The sequence below is a fragment of the Phoenix dactylifera genome, chromosome 7, assembly GCF_051530095.1.
Source record: "Phoenix dactylifera cultivar Ajwa chromosome 7, Ajwa_hap1_PhDact_Kaust_v1.1, whole genome shotgun sequence".
Classification (NCBI taxonomy): Eukaryota; Viridiplantae; Streptophyta; class Magnoliopsida; order Arecales; family Arecaceae; genus Phoenix; species Phoenix dactylifera.
In genome coordinates, this window is record NC_143196.1 from 29,262,861 (window position 1) to 29,277,486 (window position 14,626).

The window sequence follows — 14,626 nt, forward strand, 5'->3', positions numbered from 1 at the left end:
CGCTCCAGTCCTGCGAGGATACGTGTCGACGGACCCTATGATCTGAATCAGACGGCAGATGGGGGTCTAGCCGGGTGAAAGGGCCTCTTGCGTGGGCGAGGAAGGCCACGACAGGTTTGTGTGGGCCCCAACACGTACGAGTCTTAACATTTTCGAATGTCCCCGGCAAGCTTTACGTGGATTCCTAAAATACCGCGGAAAGGACAACCGAGGACCCGGATCCGCTGACCGCAGGTGAGAAATTTCTACATCTTGATCGTTTTAAGTGGATACTATTAATATTCAGATGATATTATCAACATGGTTAACTTTATCATGACTGCAATAATATTCTAACAATAAACCGGCCAAAACCCAACTTGAATTCTGGTTTGAGCCATTTGAAATTATTGAACTTGGCTAAATGTTTGCTATTTAGAAATCACTACAATTCTCAGTAAGCCAAATATTTTTTTTTTGACTAATAACGAAAATAAGTTAAGTGTACAGAAGTAGTTAGGGTTACTTATATTTCTAGTCCTTAACCTATTAAATTATTTGAATATGCAACAAATTATTGAGATTTGAGTAAAGATATGCCGTAATTAGGCTAGATACGGATTTATTCATGTGGTGGTGTGTTTCTTATTCCAACTTAATTTTTATTTATCAAATTTAGTTAAACACATAACGGCTACTACCGATATTTTGTTTGAAGTGTGGTAAGTATGTTTTAGTCACAATGGGATTTTATGTTATTCTTATAGTTTACAAATTAACTTAGAATGATCAATAAATTTTAATTCAAATTAATAGGACTACATTACACTTTGTCAACTTGCATTTTGGCCATATTGAAAAATGCTAATCTAGTTTTTGATCAAATTCAATTGAATAGTCATTGAATATTTTATTGGTCCAGACATAACTTTGAATTTCAAGCAGAACTTGGGGTCAAATAACCTCCAATTTAACTTATATGCCTAAAGCTTTGCAGATTGGCTTGTTTTGACTCACACGTGCTCGACTTGTTCTCGACTTAACCAAACCTAGACGACGTGAGAAGATTCCAGTTAAGATTGAAGATGATGGGTCAAAGGTTGAGTTGGAGATGCTCGAATTTCTATCCGTTTCGTTTGGTCGAGGATGAGACATTTCATGTGTCAGACTCGGCGGCTGGTTGGAGGTAACCTCACCTGACGTAAATCGGATCGTGTTCGAACGAACGACACTGTTTTACGTTACAAGGACGCAAGATTCCAGGAGGCCGTCTCTTTGTCTCTGCCTCCACCCACACAATCCCTTCTCGGCGATTCTTTCCTCCACATCTCCCCAGATGGCCGCCGCCGGCGCCGCGCGGGCGATCTTTTGCGAGCTCGGGCGGGGGGGCCCGAGGAAGGAATCGCCGGCGATTCCGAGGCTCCGAGCAGCGGACCCTTCGCCGGAGGGCGGGAAGATCGTGCTCCAGCCCCGCCTCTGCACGCTGAGATCGTACGGCTCCGGAGCTCGCGATGGCGTGATCAGGACTCTCAAAGACGCCGAATCCTCCCCCTTCTTCGCCTCCCTCGCCGACTACATCGAGAGCTCGCGGAAGAGCCACGACTTCGAGATCGTTTCCGGTCGCCTCGCCATGGTGAGTTCTTGCCTGCTATTTATAATTACCCGCTCTTCCTTGCGAGAAAGAAAGAACCGGGCCGGGGGCTTTAATACTGGATCCTCTACAACAAAAGAAGTATGAATTTGATACAATTTGGGTAGATGGCAGAAAACAGGCTTAGCGTGTAGAGAGTTTGTGCAACCAATGAAAATCTGCCATGTACCCCAACTTTAAAGATTTCCTAACTTCAAAAGATTTCCTACAATTCAGGTTATGGAGGCATGCACTTGTTTTAGGTGTATTAAGTTTTAGGTGGATTGGATTCAGAACCTTCCTGCTCTCTCCATCAGACGATTTGAAACAAAACTATGAGGTCTTAGCTTAAAATAATAAATAGATTAATAAAAAAACCATCTTCCAAACAAATTTTAATAGATTTCAAGACTTGAACAGCTGCAAGAGAGTGTGTGTTGAATAACTGCTATTGCAAAAGCTAGCATCATCCTTTCGGAAATTCTTTATTGACAATCTAAAAATATATTGCTTGAGCAACAAAAAAAAAAAATCGTCTTGTTAAAAAAGTAATATTATAAGACTAGATAATGAATTATAATTATAATATCAATTCGGATCTAATCAGAGTTTACCTGACCCACTTTCAGCCCTAAGAAGTAGCACTAAGTGGAGATTGAAATTCTCCAGTCAAGCTTGACCTTAGAATAAGAGCCCAGAGGCCTCCACTGGATTTGAAAGTTGTACCTTTTTTGTTTTTGTATTTGTCTTTGTTGTTCCATTTATTCCTGTTCCATTCATGATTACCCATCTAACTGTTCATGTTCTCTGCTATAGGTTGCGTTTGCCACAGCAGTGTCCATAGAGGTGGTGACGGGCAACTCCCTCTTCAAGAAGCTGGACTTCCAACAGATAGCCGAAGCAGCAGGGGTGTGCGTGGCTGTTGTCGCCTCTGCCGCCACCTTTGCATGGTTCTCAAGCGCTCGGAGCCGGATTGGCGGGATGTTCACTATAGGATGCAACGTCTTCGTCGATTCCCTCATCGACAACCTAGTTGAAGCCTTGTTCTACGAGAGCGAGCTCAGTGACTGGTCTGACGAGATGTAACTCGTTCTCAAGGGTACTGATATAAACAAAATTATATAAAGTAGCTAACGAGTGCTTGAAGGGATCCATTCATCGTTGGTGTATGCTTGTGTAACAAAAAGGCAGTAGAAAAGAGCCTTTTGGGGTGGTGGTGGAAAGCATAGTTACTCCATTAAGTAGATATATCTACAGGTACTTGATTCCAGATGTACTTCGGAGCAATAGGATCGTTATTTGCAGTCATAGTATGCTGGGGTTGGAAAAGCCCTTCCTGTGTATTGGGAAACTGCTGTGGGGGCAGATCTGGAGCTTGCAAGCGAACAGATACAAGCATATAAACAAGAGGAATTATTGGGTTTGAACATGTTAGCAGTCTGTGGAGAGATTTTCCAGCATTTCCTGTCAAAAGATTATAGTATCATACTATGTAAAATGTTTCCAGAGAGACCTATACAATAAATTTCCTTTTGCCACGTCCAACTGTGAAGCAATCAAATTGTGAAGTGACATAACAGTAGCTGAACTCATTTCTGTTTAACAAATCATAAGAGTTTTGATCAAACATTAACGTTTAAGCAGCATTCTCTATTGCTTCGATGCACTCCAATACACTAGCCTTCTTTGACATGGCAGACATTAGAGCTTCATAAGCTACAGCATTGTTCTTCAGGAGTGATCCAGCAAACAAGACCTGTGCAGGTATTAAGCTTTTAGAGTTAATTTATGATAATATGCTCACGCATGGACTTATATAAATTAATATGTCAAGAGGGTATCTAGCCACAATGGCTCAGAAACTCACTGCCCATCTAGTTAGGTTTTTCTGCTGCTCCTTGCTAGTTTGTGGTTTGCTCCTATTTATAAATCTCTGGCAAGAAAAGAAAATTCTCATCATAGGCACAGGCTCCAACCCATTCTGATGAAGACTGAGATTGAACTATTGGAACTGCTTGGAAAACTAAGATAAAGAAATCAGAATAGGTTTTGAATACCTGAAGAGTGAAAAGATCTGCTGATTGACCAACAACCTTATCATATTTAAGACCTTCTGCTGCAAGTCCAGCCATTGACACAACAGCCAACCTGATGATAGTATTTCAATGGTAAAATACCAAGAATGCCAACTTTAAAAGTGTGATCTTTTATCCATGGGACAGTGTACAGGTCTGTATCAGTGCATACTGGGTGTACCATACTACCATACTGTACCAAACTAGTATACAATACGAGCGGCGTATTGAGCATACACCTAAACAACCCCCATACTAGGAGTACTGATACTACCAAGATGGTATTGATAAGAGATTGATAACCTTGTTTTATAGTTTATCTATGCTATAAAAAAGTGCTGATAAATTTCTATCTAGAAAACAATCATAGCTTTCGAATTATATTAATTCAATCATAACCATCCACAATGGCATAAATATTCTCCATATTTTATACAAATACTCTTCCCATTCCATAGGATTCTGAGATTGCTTTGGATCACTCAGAAGGCTCTGTGGCAAGAGATATAATGCTTTGACGCTTAGATCCAGCTCTCGTTTGATCTATCCAAAGTCCAAGCAACAAATCCTAATCCAATGTTGAGAGATTACGGTTCTTCCTGCTGCATATGGTTTTCTTTTGAAGATTGCTTGGGCCCATCTCTACTGCCAAAATAAAAAAAAAGCTCTCTTTTACACACACCCACCCACCCGCCCACACATATAGGCTAGAATGCTTCTGAATGTATTTGAGACAAAAAGTTTCCTATTGGAAATCAATGAAGGGCCTTTCAAAATGAAAATCAACCCTGTTGATCTTGATCCATATATTTCAAAATATATGCAGATTAAATTTCAACTATTTTTTGATGCCTATATGCTATTGGTCAAACTAAAATATGTTATTATATCATTAAAATTGTCAATTTTGTTTTCATTTGATGTATGAATAAAAGACCTTTAAAAATGTGATTTTGATTTTTAGCCATTTTATATATCATAGATCATTATTAACGGTATTCATTTTCATTTTGAAAGGCCCTACATTGATTTCCATTGGAAAGAATTTGGAGCCAAATGCTCTCAGAAGCATTCTAGCCCCTCTCTCTCATATATATATATATATATATATATATATATATAAGTTATTTGGTCCAGCCCAACGCTTTTTTTTTGAAAAAGCAAAAATGTAGCAGCTACTATGTTCGCCAGGGATATCGAGTCATCAAGTTTCTCTATTTTACCTATCTGCTCGACAACTATGGCTTGTAGATTCGCAAAATAGAAGATGTTCACTCTGACTTGCGTGCTACAAAAAAGCAGCCAACGACTTCGGTAGTGTGTGTGTATGTATGTATGTATGTACATATATAGTTGTAATAGACTTTATGTTAAATCTTTGAAAAATGAGCTAAATATTCAAAATCAATGATAGATTATCCAAATTCAAGATCTAAACCGTCGACCACGATCTGCACTATAAAAAATATCCCAAAACCAAAATTCATGTATTTTGGTGGTCTCTAACCTTATCATCAAATAGGTGTAAAAATAGATGATTTTAATAACATGACACTATGTTTTACTATGATCTAACCATCAAAACCCAATGAATTTAAATCTACATATATTTAAGATGTGTGGATCTTGATTTATAAAGTGGTTTTTCCAATTTATGTGTCCTATCATATACTTTACCATACTAGTGCAATTGATATCGTTCATTTTTGCATCAACTTGATGCATATGTTAGAGGCCTATTGTCACAGAAAATGAAAGAAACCATAGAAACAGAAGATAGGGGAGAAATTAAGGAAGAAAGTGGTGTAGAAACAACTTCTAATAAAGGAGACTAAATAGGAAGAAGGAGGATCTGCCGAAGAAGACCCTTCCCCTTGTTTCGAAGAACAGGAAGCTCTAGAAAATTTTTTTGAAATGGACCAAAACACATGAATTTTGATTTCTATGCTTGTTTTTTACTTTGTAGATCATATTCAATACTTTGGATCTTGAATTTGGACAGTCTATCAATGATTGTGAATCATTAACTCCTTTTTCAAGGAATTAATATAATGCGCATAGTCTCTCTCTCCCCCTCTCTCCCTCTCTCTCACTCTCTACATAGACACACACACACACACATTGTTTCCCCCATCCAACCACCCACAACTCTTTCTCCTTATGCCGTTAATTATTGATTTCATAAACTAATTGAATTAGATATACTAATTTTGGCCAAGCCAGTCTGAATTGGATTCATCCAAATCATATATAGAAGCACCATGTAAGCACATACAATTTCTCCCAACAAGCCTTTCAGATTCTTGGACTTAAGATGATTCATCGTGGCTATTCATAAAACCTAAACTCTAATAATATTTAAAGTTGAGATCTAAACCTTTCTAATTCTTGGTGAAATTAAAGACTATTCTTTGCTGAAATTGGCAGTTCTCCAAACTAACTGAGATAATAAAATTCACATAATCGTTCAAATTGTAGTCCTTTCCGAGCCCATGCCAAAAATATTTACCTTGAGCTGGTACACTAAAATATTTTGAAATAATTCTTCTTATATTGCTTCCTAATTGAACACGCATTTGCAGGTACATGTTTGCTAGTTGACTGAAAATCATAAATTATTAAAACATAGAAGACACATCCTGCAAAACATTGTTTCGTTAAGAATCACTCCAAGCATAACTTTCATATGAATGATTGTGTTGTTCCACATGCCAAAAAATCCGACAAAATCACATCAATGAATAAACTGAAAATTTTAGAAATTTTCAAATCTTGAAAAAGTTGCAATCTTCAGTAGAATGATACAAGATTCAGAAAATAAAGGCTAAAACATAAGTTGTTTAGAATATGCACATTTAATCTGATGATGGCAACAATTTCAAATGCAAAGCAGGTCAAAGCAAAGGGGACCGGGATATGATCTACTCAAGGATTCCACACAATCAAATGGGTTTCAAGCTTGCTGCTTTTGGAGTGAGCAAATGTGTTATCTACACATCTATGCAAACACAGCAGACAGATTCTGATTTGAATTCCATGTTTATACACCATAAAATAGGACTCACACGAACAAGGGATTTAGAGTGATTACTTTTGGAGATACGCACAAAACGGTTCCAGTTGAAAGTGGATAGGGTGTTAGAATTGACCTTGTACCTGTCCAGTTCTTTATCATCAAGTTGCCCACTGTATACCAGCTTTTCTAAACTCTCATCGACCAGATTGACATGTTCTTTTCCAATGTCCAGCGAATATCCCAAGATAGGCAAGCCAATCAAGTAGGCAACTGAGATTCAATGGGAACATCATGAACATGCAAATGCACAGGATCCAGAAGAGAAGATAAAGATTGTAAGTGCAAGATGCATATAGACAGCATTGTGAGGTTATAAAATAATTATCTGGCTATGTTATATGAATGAAATGAATGAAATTTACCTAAGAAATGAGCAGCCTCATGTCTAGCAATCCTCTCTTGGTAATCAGGGAAAAATGAAGAAAACCCACCGATTGCAGCCTGAAGAAGGCTGAATAAGACAAAATTTGCATTAGAGATGTTGGCACATTATCAATTCTTCTTTATCTGATTACAAAATATTAGAAACTCAGTTGATCATTTACAGAATGTATTAAACTGAACTTCTGACAGAGAGTAGTAGGGTTTGAGAGTGGCAATAACATTTTCCCTCCAAAAATGAAGAGATTGGGAAGACCTCAATCATCTTTGGCTTACTCAATATTGAAAAGTTTCTAAAAGATATATGATTCAATTTATTTTGAAATATGAAAGCATAAGCTTAGCTTGATCGTATAAAGTCTCTTTGTTCGTTATAATAGGGTATATCCTGCCTTCGTGGGGGTTAAGGGGTTAGGGATGACTCCATTATGTAGCCAATTGTCCATGGACCTTCATCGACAAACAAAAGAAAAAAAGTTTGAGGTATAAAAATACGATGAAACATTTACCCAGGAGAAATGCTCCCTACGGCCAAAACAATCAACGAGATACTCCCGATTAGGTAGGGCACGAAGAAACCCCAATCCTGCAAAATCAATGAGTTAGCAGGATAACGCAATCCAAAATCAAATGAAAAGCTAAACTGAAATTTGATGTCGCTAAGTTTTCTTAAAATATTCTGTAAATTTAATTTTGAGCACAAGGAAAAATAAGAATGAGTTCATAAAACTGAAGTTAGTGAATGATGGGTATACAGATACACTGGCGCCTACTGTTTGATTGAAGAAATTCTGCATAAACTATAACACATATAAGTCACATCTTTATCTAAGATGTACCCATAACAATATGTGAATTGATGAATTTGTACAAAATGCAAGGGAACATCAAAAATTCAAAACTAAAATTCTTGTGCTCCAACATAATTGTATAACATAATAAATAGGCAAATATTCTAAACAACATGTTGCAACAATATATGTTTGTTTCATCACCTTTTTCTTTAGAGTAAAAGCAGACGTGCTTCTTTGATAAAGTAGCAAAGAATTCACATGCTAGCTCTTAAATACCACATTGAAAGCAGTAGTTCGTATAAAAACATTAAGAAGTACCCCAGGAAGCTGACCAGCAATGACACCAAGAAATCCTGTTGTTCCCACTACCGTAAAAAGAAAAGCTGCCTGCATCACCAGAGATCATATCCATTACCCAAAATTTCAAGCCACCATACATAAGGAGAGAAGTGAAACAGGCATGTGCCTCGTGAGCTTGACACTTTAATGTCTTTAGATGGAAAAGGTGCAGTTACTGAACTCATAATTTTCCCTAGGCAATTGGATGATCAAATCATATTAGAAACATTAAACATATAGTCTGCATTTGTTTCAGGAATAATAAAATGTGGAATAGGAATAGTTATGCCTGTCAGGAATAGTTATTCCACAATTTATTACTATTTTTGTTTGGCTATAGTTTCTGGAATAACTCTAGGCTGAGGCAGTTTTTGTCCATAGAACAAAGAGGTAGGAGGCAGCAACAGTGGACTTTACGCAAGGAATAGTTTATGACAGCTTTCCTTGGAGTAATTATGCCTGGCATAAGAAGGTTTGACCCACAATAACTATTCTTTGCTTATGCCCGTTTGTTGAAAGCTGTTTGGCAAGCATCAGACTTGTTGCAGGCCTTATGCGTGCTGTGTTCCTGAACCAAATGCAGCCATTAAGTATTATGGTGGAGATTTGGGGTAGTAGACTTGTTATAACTGATTATTTACTCGTCCAACATGTTCGTAGTTTAAATCTTGTGACATGCTGATTTCGTACCCTTAATAAAATTTGGGTGGGCCCTGCGCTCCATTACATTCAAAAAATATATATATATAATAGTCTTAAAAGTGGAATGAAAATTATGGTAAAATAAAGTACCTTGACCAAATATTATACAAATAGAGCAATATCATTTCATGGACCCTTGACTGCTTCCAATTTTTTACTTTACATAAGATGAGAATGTTTGCTTTGTGTTCAATAGTTAATAGCCAAAGTGGTGCCTAACATTTCTAATACAAAAAAAATCTACAGTGCTTTTGCTAATTTAAGTACAATCAGAGATACTGCAATTTATGTAGAAAGTTACAGCATGGAACAGGATCTCGATGTATCATGGGGCTTACATCATTCCTAACACTTGGAATTGCAAGGTTCTCTGCATTTTTTATTCCCAGAGTAGCCAGTTCCTGAAGGGATGTCTGCATACATTTTCACAACCAATTTATAATAGTCATATCATACACCTAACCACATAATAAATTACATAAATGCAATAAGCAAATTTTTGTGAGTAATGTACATGTATATATATGTGATTGTAGATGTATCTAGTGTTTGAGCAGCACTTGCCCAGAACTTCACTGTAATGGTAGACTGACCGTACGACGTGATACATATGGTTGAGAGCTCCATTTCTTGGCCCAACCAATTTGGCTTAGCTGATCAAGTATCTCTTTAACAGCATTACTATCTTTCTGCATAAAAAGGCTAGCATCATATTCTGTTCAGCTGTGGGCACATTAATAGCTGATGAAAATGAATGATCCTTGACAGTAAATAATTCCCAAAAGTTCAGAGTATAAGACTTTCAGCAGCTTTCTCAATGCATTAAGGAAGCAAACTAATAAAAAATGGGGTGTGACTTTGATTGTGCAGGTCCAACCAACGACTAGTTAAGAATTTATGACTGCCTGCAAACCTGGCGAATCTTTCCTTCGTAAGATTGGAACTACGGAAACCTTGACCATTACAAACTGCAAGGCCTAACCAACCAATTTACAATATAATTATGTTCTTATACCATTGAGATAAAATGATGAAAGTTTGGATGGTGCAAAGCTTACTGCAGAAAGCCAGCGAGCGGATATGGAAAGAACTCATGTGGACAAAAGACCAGGTTCAGATTTCGTACTTGCAAGTCATTTCCTTATGTAGTAAAGCATCAAAATTGTTTCCCTTTTGGACATGGGCATATTATCAAACTACATAAATCACTTGGATATATCTTGTCGGATTGTAGTGTTTCTTTTTGTTGTCTTATCTTGCACCGAATTCAAATAATGAAGATTCATGAAGTACTTCCATCAGTCACCTCAATGTTCTCTTCTCTTTTTTTTTTCTTCTCCTTATGTACACTTTCTTTTCCTTCGCTCCCCACTTTAAGCACTAACTAGGTGTCCTTCTCATTCAGTATAAGTAGTCAACCTAATAGTCAAGCCCCATTGCTGGTAGGGGTGGCAATCGGGTCGGGTCAGGCATAAACAGGTCGGGTCAAATACAGGTCGGGTCAGAAAACTATAAATCTGAACCCGACCTGTTTATTAAACGGGTCAGGAATTGCAAACCTGAACCTGACCTGTTTATTAAACAGGTAACCCGACCCGACCCGTTTAACCTGTTTAATAAACAGGTAACCTGTTTACCCAACCCGACCCGACCTGTTTAACCTGTTTGCCCAACCTGACCCGTTTAACCTGTTTAGACCTGTTTAATCTGTCCAACCCAACCTGTTTAACCTGCCCAACCCGACCTGTTTAGACCTGTTTAGACCCGTTTAACCTGTTTAGACCTGTTTAGACCCGTTTAACCCGTTTAACCCGTTTAACCTGTTTAACCCGTTTAACCTGTTTAGACCTGTTTAACCTGTCCAATAGTTAAACGGGTTAAACGGTTTAAACGGGTCAGACATCTAAAACCCGTATCCGACCCAATTAATAAACAGGTTAAACGGGTCGACCTGTTTACGATCCGAATCTGCTTAGGCCAAACCCAAACCTGTTTATGGCGGGTCGAACACGGGTCGAGTTGGCGGGTTGGGTCATATTTTGCCACCCCTAATTGCTGGTAAATAATATGAGATAGGCCACAAGAGGCAGTAACCAACACATGGCACAATACAAATAGGCAAGTGCTAGCCATTTTTAATTGAGTGGTATTTTGTATCTCAAGGGGCACCTCTTCACCAGTGTCGCATGCAAAGTAAATGGCAGGGTGCTAACTGCTCTTTACAGCATGACTTGTACAATATCTCCATGCAGACAACCACTTTATCGATGAATATACTCCACAGTTAGCCATAATCCATCAATTAAAACCAACCACACAAAAGCAATACTACCATTCCTCAGTATCTATAGAATTCTCACTTACAATAATGGAAAAATTTTCTAATAATTAGATTTGGAAACTTAAGATAAATCAGAAATTCGTGATTTTCCACTAGCACAACAGTTTCATAAGATTAGGAAACATTTAAACCCTAGAAATTTCACACGATTCTCTCCATCCAATCGAGGAGCCGAATCACCCCAAGACGAGATTTTTATTCAAAAAAAAAGAAGAAGAAGAAGAAGAACACATTCATCAGAGATTTAACCCTAGAAAGAGCATCAATTCGAAATGAAAACGACAAAAAAGATCTATCAAAAAATTAGACGAGATCCAAGAGCGCCGGAACAGATAAAAGAGGGACCTTGGCAATGGCGGCCTCGAGGGCCTTCAGATCGACCCCAGGGGCAGCGGAAGAAGCTCCAATCCGCCATTTCTTGACAACCTGCCAGCTCCTGAGATGGGATTCCAAGGGAGGAGACCTACGGCTTCGCGGAACGACGAGAGAGGGGAGAGGGATGGCCATCGCTCGCTCTTCGTTGCTCTCCCGCCTTTGGAAGAGAGACAAACGGATAACGCCATAGGCGCGCCACAGGAAGCCTTTTATGATGCCGACTTTGAGTGCCGACCCCACCTGGTGAGGTAACCTCCGGCTCGCAGGTTCGCAGCAACTGCATTAGTAGTTCACAAAGTTGAGAGACTTCAGGTCAGTGATCTTTAGCGTGGATTGTTTGTGCCTACCTGAGTGGTTCTGAGCGGCATATCCTCCTCTAACCCTGATCATTACATTAAATTAAATCTCAATGGATAGCTAATTGATTTATCTTCTTTCAGTCATCCAACCCTTTCTCTCTCGATTAATTAATTAAAAAATAAATTATTTTAATATGTAAAATAAAAATTCTAATAGCCCTTGCTATGTAATCCAGATGCATAGGAAGAACATAACCATAACAAAATAAGTCTATTGCTGACAAGAAACGACCATCACCACAAAATATTTGTTGTGGTGATGATTTGGCCATTGCGATCATGATGAAGTTGATACCAAAGGGCTTGGGGTGGCTCTCATGGATGATGACCGACGTAAGCTGGTGTCTCGAGATAGCAAATAAGAGCTCGTTTTTAATGGCTGCATTGACCTCTCGAAGATGGTAGGTCTTCCCATGCTCCACCAAAGGCTTGAAGGTCCCCATATATAGAGGTAAATGGTAAGATGGTCCATAAATGCAAGTGCTTTTAATATTGAATTATACATATTTGTTGAGTGTGTAATTCATTCAAAAGCTAAAGTCTACCTATAGGGCTTGAGATAAAAGCACCCAAGAAGGAAGGTTTGGAAGTGGCTCTACGCCAGCACAGAGCCCATTGGGCCAATCTGGCTTTCGGTCGGCCTATAGACTAGACTCAATGTAGTTCATATCAGGCTTGGGCCTGAAAATAGTCCAAGAATTTCGAGTCGAGACTCTGGCTAATGCTAGGCCGGTCCCAAGCCCGGCCGAAGTCGGCCTGTAACCCGGCATAAAGCCCAAGCCTAGAATGAGATCTAACTTGGCTTGACAAAAACATCTTTGTTATTCCACATACCTGATACCTCCTTCCTCAAGTACTCTCTCTCTCCCCACTCTCTGGGCTGGCCTAATTGAACTTCGGACGGAGCCCAGGTTTGGGCTTGGCTCATCTCAGGGTTTGAATCCGGCCTGGCCTAAAAGTCAAAAACTTTTTCGGACCAAGTTCGAGTTGGTAGAAACTGGACCAAGGCCCGCCTGATTCTAGGCCTACAAGAAGGTAAAAGCATCTAAGAACTTGAAGAGTGCAAAAATTCTGTAAAAATAACAAACAATATAATGAATTGTTTTTACAATTTTTTTTTTTAATGAGAAATATGCTTCAAGTCTGAAAACAATTTAGAGTCTCAATCTCTAGCTAAATAGGGATGGAAATGGTCCAAGCTAAATAGAGATGAAAATGGTCTGACCTTGATTTAATATTCTGGGAGCACATGATCCTCTTTAGTTTGGACATAAAATAAATGGAGTCAGTTTTCCAATTACAGCTATTCATGATTTGTATGATAATCATGAGTGCATAGGTCCCATGCAGTGCATGAAGCAACGATGCATTCGGGATAGATGTAATCACACACAACCATGATTATGGAAACAAAAGTTCAAGGCCCAACTGGAGATGAACCCAACTAAAATTCTAGACGTACAGTTCTTTTGCACTAGATCCTTGAAACTGACATGAAGTGACCTGTACATATGGTATATGTTACATATCAACATACTTTTATATAATATATATTATATATAAAGAAAGTCTTACACATCTTACTTATCATTGACTTATCACCTGTAGAATTTATTTATCTAAATTGCAATTATATCGGCATTGTTAACTGACTCAACTCTTAGGGATGTAATTGATTGTTTTATTATTAGATAAGAATTTGAATTAATTCCCAGTTACTCAATCATCGATGCCCAATGATCCTTTTTTTTTTTTTAAAGTACAGGTGTTTGGGGCCGGTTCTTTGCCTCTGTGATCGAGCTACGCGTCCGATAGAGATAGCAGGCTTAGGTCAGGCAGTGTTGGACCCCAATCCAATGAAAGTTTGTATCAATTGGGCCGACGACGGCCCGGCCCTGATGGAACCCATTATTCTACATATTTTTTGAGGAAATAACCCATTATTATGCATAGCTAAAAACTTTCTCATTTCAACGGGAAAAATTCTAGCCATAAGTTAGGTTATGGTTCAAGTGTATTGCAAGCATCCGTATGGATATATGTTAATACTTTCCAGCTAGCTTTTTTGAGTAAGATCCTTGGTTGTGACTAATAGTATCAAAGTGGATCCAACCCATATCCTATATGGACTACGAGATACTGCCGCACAAATTTATAGAGGCCGACTTCATAAACAGGGGAAGTATTTTTAGTACAATCAAGATCATGTTTTTAGACTGTTAGAAATATTTTGCCTAAAAACTACTCTATCTTTTTTTATAAAAGTATTGCAAAGAAATAAACTACTAGAATAAAATCAGAGGATTGAAAAGAGATTGCCTGAATCGAGGCGTGTGATATACACTGTCCTAAAAATGTGATTTGCTTCCTACGTGCAGGTCTATGGCGATCTCGGATACCCAGAAAAAGAAAAGAATGGAAAGAAGAAAAATTTATTTAGCGGAAGAACTATGTCTGAGGAAAAAACTCTCGAGAGGTGATAGAACGCTAATGAATAAGAAAGAAATCACATTGTTTTTGAATTAATCCCGGAGTAGTCTATTTATAGACTCTATTCGGAATACCGAACATATGT

At 38.3% G+C, this 14,626-nt stretch overlaps 2 protein-coding genes across 3 annotated transcripts; one reads left to right on the forward strand and one right to left on the reverse strand.

Annotated features, from left to right (window-relative positions):
- Window positions 1-1,226: 1,226 nt before the first annotated feature.
- On the forward strand, window positions 1,227-3,154 carry SEP2 (stress enhanced protein 2). Its single transcript, XM_008786370.5, has 2 exons — window positions 1,227-1,612; window positions 2,426-3,154. Exons 1-2 carry the CDS (start codon window positions 1,316-1,318, stop codon window positions 2,693-2,695), a joined length of 567 nt encoding a protein of 188 aa, XP_008784592.1. The 5' UTR covers window positions 1,227-1,315; the 3' UTR covers window positions 2,696-3,154.
- On the reverse strand, window positions 3,070-12,461 carry LOC103703506 (uncharacterized). Of its 2 annotated transcripts, none has more exons than XM_008786389.4 (10): window positions 11,663-12,461; window positions 9,491-9,665; window positions 9,315-9,389; window positions 8,254-8,322; window positions 7,651-7,727; window positions 7,123-7,211; window positions 6,841-6,970; window positions 3,667-3,757; window positions 3,477-3,542; window positions 3,070-3,365 (listed from the first exon to the last, which is right to left on the reverse strand). In XM_008786389.4, exons 2-10 carry the CDS (start codon window positions 9,584-9,586, stop codon window positions 3,246-3,248), a joined length of 813 nt encoding a protein of 270 aa, XP_008784611.2. In that variant the 5' UTR covers window positions 9,587-9,665; window positions 11,663-12,461; the 3' UTR covers window positions 3,070-3,245. The 2 variants fall into 2 exon arrangements, with proteins under 2 accessions (XP_008784611.2, XP_008784603.1); XM_008786381.5 differs by having other exon boundaries at window positions 9,570-9,665; window positions 11,663-11,981.
- Between the last annotated feature and the right edge of the window lie 2,165 nt (window positions 12,462-14,626).